The sequence below is a fragment of the Gavialis gangeticus genome, unplaced genomic scaffold (assembly GCF_001723915.1).
Source record: "Gavialis gangeticus isolate Ggan-Ray unplaced genomic scaffold, GavGan_comp1, whole genome shotgun sequence".
NCBI classification, from domain to species: Eukaryota; Metazoa; Chordata; order Crocodylia; family Gavialidae; genus Gavialis; species Gavialis gangeticus.
Window position 1 is genome coordinate 45,512,122 of NW_017729030.1, and position 8,792 is coordinate 45,520,913.

An 8,792-nucleotide genomic window follows, 5' to 3' on the forward strand; every position below is an offset into this window, starting at 1 on the left:
GGGTGGGTCTCTTGCCGCTGTTGGTTGTGGGGGGGGGGGGGGGGGGGGGGGGGGGGGGGGGGGGCTGGACCCCATGATCTTGCAAGGTCCCTTCAGCCTCACAATCTATGAATTTACGTATCCAGGTAGTCTATAAGGCGCCCTGCGTTTCCCCCATGCATGATGCCAGCACGGAGCGAGCGCACCCCGGGAAAGGGGAAGGGCGCTGGCCCAGGGCGTTGCCCGCGCGACCCAACCGTCAGCACCCAACGTACCCGGCTCAGAACGAAGCTGGAAGCAGGCGGGTGGGGGAGGGGAAAGACAAGAAGCACCCGACGCCCTCCCTCAGCTCCTCCCATCGCTTCACTCTGCCCCTCCCTCTCGCGGCCGCGTCGCATTGGCCAGGCGCGCAGTGACGCCACACGAAGCCGCCCGGAGGAGCTGGGGAGAAGGGGTGGGGTGTGCGTCGCGTTGCTAGGCCGCGGCGGCTTGGGCCGTTCTGAGCAGTCTCAATTGCTCCACCCTCGGCTTCCGGCGGGCGGGGTTCTGCTTCCGGGTCGCGCCCGGGAGGTGAGTGGCCCGGCAGCCGGGCCCGGATGCGGAGGCCGCGGCCGGGCCGGGCTTGAGCGCGGCCTCCCGCTTCCCCCCTCCGGCGGCCATGGACAAGATCCTGGAGGGGCTGGTGAGCTCGTCGCACCCGCTGCCGCTGAAGCGGGTGATCGTGCGGCGCGTGGTGGAGTCGGCCGAGACGCCGTTGAGCCAGGCGCAGTGCCGCGCCATGTTCGCGCTCAGCACGCGGCTCATCCTGCAGGGCCCCGACCCCTTCCAGCGCCAGGTGGGCCGCCAGGTGCTGGAGGCCTACGCGCGCTACCACCGCGCCGACTTCGAGGCCTTCTTCAACCGCGCGCTGGTGCTGGGCCTGCTGCGGGGCGGCTACGGTGAGCGGTGCCGCGGCGACCCGGCCGTGTTGGACTATGTGCGCGCTGGCCTGCGCCTGCTCATCAGCTGCCCGTCGGTGCTGGAGCTATTCGAGGCTTTGCAGGCCGAGGCGCTGCGGCTGCTGGGGGAGCGGCCGGGCCCACCGCTCTGCGCCCGCCTCTGCCAGCTGCTGGCCGACTTTCCACAGTGCCTGCCCCGTGGCCGCAAGCCAGCCCTCACCTTCTGCCAGCAGCTGGTGCGCACCATGGCCCACTTCCAGAGCCCACCGGGGGGCCGTGAGCCCGACCTGCGCCTCTACGTCTCGCAGGTGGCCCAAGTCAGCAGCCTCCTACGTGCCCTCTGGAAGGCCGAGCCCGACGCCCTGCTGCCCTCCCTGCAGGAGCTCTTTGCCCTCATCTCCTCTACGGGTGAGGAGGGCTCAGCCAGCAGAGGCTGGCCTGGCTGGGGGGAGGGGAGGGGAGGGTGGGGGTAGCAGCAGGGGCTTTCCAGGCACACGTGGTTCTGCAATGGCCCCCGAGAGGGTAGCAGGGCCTGTTGTCTAGTGCCTTTGACTCGGAGGTCTCTGGCACAAGCAGTTGTGAGGAAGGGGAACCTGCCAGCTTGCCCAGAGGGCTTTGGGGCTGGGCGTGGAGGGGGCACAACAAGGGCAGCCACCCTGTGGGACAGACGGCACAAATAGCACAGGCATCCTTTGCACATGGCTTGCAGGGGATCAGAGAGGGGACAAGCAGTGCACTGGCAGGTCAGGCAGGGAACAAAAAGCAAAATGGCAGGTCAGGTGGGCAGTGCAGGGCAGGAAGTAGAAACCAGCACAGCAGGGTGGCCAGGAGCAGACAGTGGAGCAGGGAGTACAAGGTAGGAAACAGAAACCAGAATAGCAGATTGGGCAAAGGAAGGGGATTGGAGTGGCCCTCGGGGAGACTCTAGGGCTAATTTGTGGTGCACCTGTTGAATGTTGGCCCTTGCTGACTTATGGAGTGGCTGGCAGACCAAGCAAACAGGAAGCTCACTTCCGAAACATTACCACATGTCACTGTGAAGCTCTTAGTCATTTACAAGGTTTGGGAGAGGCTGGAACTTGCCTTTACTCTTATCACTAGAGCAGGTGCCTGTATGATAAAAAGCCTGTACATATTCCTGTAGCCAAAAATTTAAGAGTAAGCTGCTTACTCTCTGAAATGCGTCCTCTGAGAATTGTGACATTAATGTGGCTCGGTGTGGTTTAAAAGCACACTTTATTTTCCTTCTGCTGGTTAAATTTGAATACTATTCCTCAAGGTGATTTATCATTTTTAACAATGTTCTCCTGGGGTCAGTCACCCTCCTTCTAGCAGTTGGTTTGGGGGAAAAATGGCAAAGCTGGACTCCCTTCATTGCCCTCCAGTCTAGTGAAGTAGGCTTCGGGCTGAATTCTCAGAGATAATAGTCTCATTCTCAGGAATACTGTTGCAACGTACAGGTTCATAAATTAATCGGTTAGGACAAATAGCGACACTTTCCTAGGCACTCAAGTTTCTACATACAATTTTTAACGCCAGGGTGAAAGTGTTTTTTCTTGGGATGAGGAAGGTTTTGAGCAAATGCACATCAAAGATACTGCATTACATACCTCAACATGTATTCCCATATGCTACCGACTGAAATTCAGCAGTTTGTGTTCTCCAGATCAGATTAGATGATTGTAATGGCACCTTCTGGTCTTAAAAACGTATAAACTTGATATGTGGATTCATTGAGAAGATACTGCATTGCAAAGACAGCGTTTGGATGAAAACAAGTTGGAAGAGCTAGAAACTTGATATCATAAAAATCCAGATGCTATAGAAACCTTCCTTGCTGCTGAAGCAGTGCTGATGTACGATATCATAATGAAGCAGCTCAAAACAATGCTTGGCTTCTAACGCAGAGTGAAACAAATCACCTTCCAAAAAAACATTTTGGTGAACTAAAAAGCACATCTTTTAGCCCATCAAAATAAAGCAGACTTTGAACTACTTGTTACTTTCCTGCACACACATTTGTCAGGCAGTTTTAATGAAAGAAGTGAATCTATCAGATAAAGTAAAATTAACGTTTTAATAAACATTGACTTGTATACTGCAAGAACTTCAGTATCAGGACAGGGCATCAGTGTCTTTTTTAACATCTTTTCCAGCCACACTAAAAACTTAAGTATGTTTGGATAGGAAGTAAAACATAGCTGTTTATGTACCTTTGTTTCTCACAAGATGTCATGTTCAACTGTTATAGATGCTTCATTTGAACCTTCTGTTGCACTGGCAAGCCTTGTGCAGCATATCCCATTACAGATGATTACAGTACTCATCAGGAGCCTTACTACAGATCCAAATGTAAAAGATGCAAGTATGACTCAAGCTTTGTGCAGGTACTGTTTCTCATTGGAAAGGGGGCTTTTTTTTGCTGCTTGTTTTTCCTAACATATTTTCTGAAATTATTTAGCACTTAAGTTCCTTAAAAATCTAAAATTGGTGTTTAGAAGAAGCTTAAGATGTGCTACCTGGAACTTTAAGATAAGTATCTGCTTCTAAGGCCACAAATGTTACCAGCAGTATTACCTTAATCACTAATGCGGTCTGATTAGTACTCTGCCCTGACAAGAGGAGGATAAAAATGGCAATTAGAAACCCTAAGGTAAAGGTAGTTGTGTCCTCTTTTTGACGTTGCTTTTTTGGGAACTGAGTTAGACCAGGATACCACACAGCACGAGAGCTGGCAAGGAAGTGAGACTTCTTTTTCAGGGATGCAACTTTTCATCTACTGCATGTAGAAGACTGACTCTCTGATGTTTTACTGCCCTTTATAGCCCATGTTTACTTTTACTCCCTTTTTGAAGAGGCTGGACAGTTTGGACAGAGCATGAGTTAATTGACTTTGTTCTGTTGAAAATTCTTGGGCATTTTGAGAGGGACTACCACTAGCTCCCTCTATCTCCTCTGAAGCCTCCATATAACTGGAATTGATTAATAATAATATGTATATATAGTTTTTAACAATGAAGGAAGGAATGAGAATTGAATCAGTTGTCCCCAGTACTTGCTATCACCCAGTTAAGCATTTGGGATAGTCAGGATGACTAGTGTGGACAGGGCATGTTTTAGGATTGCAGACTTGGCTGCAACTTACAGAAATATAAGTAGTGCTGATTTAGAAAATTGCTAAAATAAGATAAGAGGTCTTTACATCTGTTAGATTTCATCCTCTGAATGTGTTTTCAAGATCTAACTCAAAGTCCCCAATTTTTAAAAGGTTTAGAAAGGTCTGTCTCATAGAAATGACTTGAGGTAGCTTTGAAGTGCCCCTTTCAGAAAGCACTTGATTTTAATACATGTAGTTATTTTCAAGTTTCTTTTCTGCTTTCATACTGTTTTATCACCACTAATTCAACTTTATATAGTTTACAGCAGGGGTGTTGAAAGATTTGGCCTATGGAGCCCTGTCATCCGGCCCCTGGTGCTGCTCCTGGGTCTCAGAGTTATCCCATGTGGCATGTGACAGACTAGACTGTGTGATGTGTTTTGGTCCCAGTTGAGTGTTGATGGCATGCAGGGGAGGGTGGACAGGGAACATGACACCATGGGCCTGATTAGGTCCATTAACCATTCTCGTGCTGCTCGTCTTGTCCCTGGGTCCAGATGATTTTGGGAAACCTGGTTTTAGAGGAATGTGAGGATATGAACAGAGTACAGCAGATTAACAGCACTCAGGATAATGTGTGTAACGGTCAGTTTGCTGCTGCTTTCTTCATGGTAAGTGAAAGCTAACCTGGTGTGATTTATCCCTGAATAAAATAGAGCTAAGCTGTCAGGGTTTAGCTTTCACTTACCAGGGGGAAAGGGCAGGAAGATGTTGTTAACATGCATCAGCTGTTCTGCAGTAAATCTCTTGTTGCCTTTTCAGCTTGCTGCTATTTGATTGTCCTTACCCTTGCTAACTTTCTTGTAACATGAGGTAGAATTATGGAGCTGAGTGAGAGAGTTTTCTTTTCTACTTTATGAAAATGGATGGGGAATGGCACAGATCCTGCTAATGGTATCACTTTTCAGAGCAGAAATAGATTTCTTTTTAAATATGGAATTGTGCAAGTTTCTCACTAATTCAGGGTGGGGGAAATCTTCTGCCTAAGATGTTTCGTATCCTGAAAAGAAGGCCCTTATCCTATTACAGACATTAAAAGTAAACCAAACCTACTTTAGCAAGCTCAGGCTGTATGCGCCAATACTGTCATTTCTACCTAGCCTTTTGTAGGTTGAACCACCATACTTATTTTTTCATATTAGAGTTGTCCTAGCTTAACAAAACACTTTTACTCACTTATGCATAATCAGTCTAATCTTCTGAATTCTTTTTTTTTTCTCTGTCAAGTTTTTGAGCAAGAAAAGCTTGGCACTGACAGCTGCTTACCATGGGTACCAGGGAACCTTTATGTACCCATACGAGAATACACCTAACTTTTACAAATTTGCCTGTTGCAAACTTTGTGAGAAACCTCTGAAAGTAATCCTTTGTTTCATTCCTGCTTCTATGGATATGCTAACAATAGAAATCTACTTTAGTACCTATACAGAAAATATCCTCTATATGTGCTATCCTGGACTTCATAGCTACCCTCCCCACCAGAGGGAGCCTTTATAGACATTTAGCAAGTTGTACTCCTGCTGAAGGAGAGCTGCTAGATCAGTGATGTGGTCCTTACCGCTGAGTTTCACGGTGATCTTTTAAATGTTAATGCTTGATTGTGAATGGTACTGTTGCAGTGTTAGTTAGGGTAAAAGCTACATGGATGACATGGGAATTCTTTTAATCTTTCAGAAGTCTCGCATTTTAAGCAATATAGTAAGAATGGGTGTCTTAAAATTATTTGTTCACAGCATTTGTCGCAGAGGAATATGATTCAAGGATCACGTGACCACAAAGTTCTTTGTAAACAAGTGAAGCAGTGCTCTGTCACTCTGCCGTTCATCTAGGAAACAAAATATGGACTTGCAGATGACATATCTAGCTCTGGTGGTTTTTGAAACAAGCAGTGGAAAGATTATTGATGAAGAAATAGGACCGTCAACTGGTCAACGAATAGTTGTGGTGAGCTGGGTTGCAATGTGCTCTCTGCTACGCTCAGACAAATCAATTACAGAGGTGTTCCTCTTATGCAGAGGAAAGAGACATTATGCCTATGTACCAATGTAGCAAATACTGTCATCGAACTGTCAGAGACTTTTCGTTTTTAAAAGCTGAATTTCCTTCTTGAGTCAATGTTAATATGAGATCTGAGCCTAGGGTTAGAGGATGTATTGGCTTTGGGAAGGTGTGGATGTACTTCACCTGTCCTCGTAATAGATTCATCTTCAAAAGATTAAGTTCTGAAAGCTATTCCTTCCTTCACTGTATTCTGCAGAACACAGTTCCATTGCATCACCATCTTCGATTTATGCCAAAATTAATGTCAGAATTTTCTGGTTGTCTTTTTAAGTTAACCTAACTTTCTGTTGGTGCACTTCCTGCACCTCCATTTTCATCCTGTGAAAATTAGTCTGTAATATCAAAAGGGCTTTGAATATCATATGCTTAAGACAATGACTCTTAACCAGGGTTCCATAGCGCTCCTTTCATGGCACCCCATAATACTCCTGAAATGTTTGCACAACGAACAGTGCTAACATGATTCTCAAACGAAGCCCAGAAACTTCAAATAGCATAGTGTTAAAAACATTCTGACCTGTTGTGGTCGTTCTGAGTTCTTTGTCCTGAAGAATAGTTCTATTTTTCTGTAATAAAAAAAGGAGTGAAAACTAAGAACTAGCACTCTTTCTCAGGGGTGCCTTGAGTCTAAAAAGGTTGAGAATCAGTGGCTTGGGACAAAACTATGTGTAGGTAGTTGAGCTCTGTATTATGTTTTGGGGCTGGGGGGGGTGGTCATGTGTTTTAAGACTTCTCACTGTGTAATGATGGTATCAAAATGGACTAAGCTTTGTCAGTACCTCAGAGCTACTGGTATCAGGGCTAAGGCAGATTTGGTGGCAGGCTTTCATAGTGCTTTCACCTCTACTTTCTGGACTAAACATGCGTAGGATCTTAAGATACTGAGGAGATTGGGACCTTGCAGGGTTTGGTGTCAGGGCCACTTCATTTGATAAGTTTGTTTTTTGTTGTTTTGGGTTTTTTTTTTAAGGAGACTTTAATTCGATAACACTTTTCCTTGACATAAATGAAATAGACAAAGTGCTGTGTATAGAGAGTACTTCGAGTTGTTTTTATGGTGAGCTGTACTTTATAAGGGGTGCATGATACTTCTTTATTTTAAAGAAAGTATAGTGAGTTGCACGGTAGGGTGTGTAGTACTGTGCTGAACATGATGTATATACCTTGCTTTTCCTCTTGGAGGCGAAGAATCTCAGGTTTAAGCTACTTCCATATTTCTGTTCTCTAAAAATTGTGAGCTCTGCAGGTGAACAAAAGGAAGTCAAAATGTACATTAGTTTTAAGCAATGCATGTCTTTAAAAGAAAAGCATCAGTATAGTTCTGTAGTGCCTAAGAGCATACATTCCTTCTCCTTCATCTCTTCCCTTTTCAAGGGTACGTTGAAAGACTTCATAAACACTACAAAGTGGCTACAGCACATACAGCATACATGTTAATCAGATACCCTAATTCCTAAAGCTGTGAATATAACACTTCAGGCAAATGTAAGTTGATAATCATTGTGTAAATCCTGGAAAATGGCTTAGAGATTTAATGTTAGGTGTTGTGTTACTTAAGGTCTCTTTTATAATTTGCCATTCATCCATAGCTCTGTGTTTTATGTGCAAGGCATGCCAATCATGGCTTTGCAGTTTTTGTGACATTGTTCTGTTGAAAAAAGCAGAGCAATTCCTGCAGCTTTTTTCTGTGCATATTGAAGATGTAGGATATCTATTGTCTTATTGAAAATATAGCTTGACTTAGCTGCAAAGTGACACTTGTGAAAATGTCAGGATATGCTAGTGGGTTTGTTCCTCCTTAAAATAGCTATTTAAAAATGTAAGGCAAATCCATTGGCTTCTACTGATTTTGTTACTGCTGAGTGAAAATATGAAACCTAAAAAAGAAAATCTTATTACTAGTAATCTGCTTAATGAACTGGAAGCACTTAACTTCATGTTTTCTCTACGCATTTCTTTGGATAATAAATATAGATGTATTTTCAAGCAGCTCTGGCTTAGGGTGGTGTGCACTTCCCTATGTGTGCCACTCCGCTTTCTTTAGGTATGGGGGTTTTTTGGACACCCCAGGATCTCCCAGGGTCAAAAAACCCTCCACGCTGCAAAGTAGCAGTGTGGGGAGTGCCTGCATGTGCGGTATGTGCAGTATGTGGCTCCGTAGATGGGTCTGCGACGCTGCATACTGTATATCCATGCTCATCTGGACATACCCTGGGAGACCTGTTTTTAAATGTTTAAAAAGTCATTTGAATCAAATGAGAGGTCTTGTTTTAATGTTTTGTATCTGTAAGCTTACAGTGGTAGGCAGAAAAGTTCAATCTGTATGCAGCAGTAGAATACGTGCTCTAGTTTGGAATGTGGTGCAAGCATAGACCTAATACAGTGGAAGTCTTAAGTTAATCTTTTCATGGTGATAGCAAATGAGTCCTGAAACTAGATTGTGTTTTATTAGGTGACAGATTCCTGGTACAGAGCAGTTGACCAGGTACAATTTATAGTTTGTAGGTAATATCCCTTGTATTTTAGGAAAGAGAGGTAAGGAAGTCTCTTCCCGTCTTCCTTTTTTAAAGAATATTCTATGATGCAATGATAGGACATCTAGAGATGGAAGAGTGCTTAAAGACAAACCCCTTCTCCCCCCCTCCCCCCCCCCCCCC

The 8,792-nt window shown here is 45.3% G+C and overlaps 1 protein-coding gene across 2 annotated transcripts in view; it reads left to right on the top strand.

The window, feature by feature from the left end:
* The first annotated feature begins 544 nt into the window (after positions 1-544).
* USP38 (ubiquitin specific peptidase 38) overlaps positions 545-8,792 on the top strand; it is a 35,937-nt gene continuing 27,689 nt past the window's right edge. For both annotated transcript variants that reach the window (XM_019522135.1, XM_019522136.1), the window contains exons 1-2: positions 545-1,325; positions 3,169-3,304. In XM_019522135.1, the coding sequence (XP_019377680.1) occupies positions 638-1,325; positions 3,169-3,304 (824 nt within the window). In that variant the 5' untranslated portion in view covers positions 545-637. The remainder of the gene's footprint in view (positions 1,326-3,168; positions 3,305-8,792) is intronic.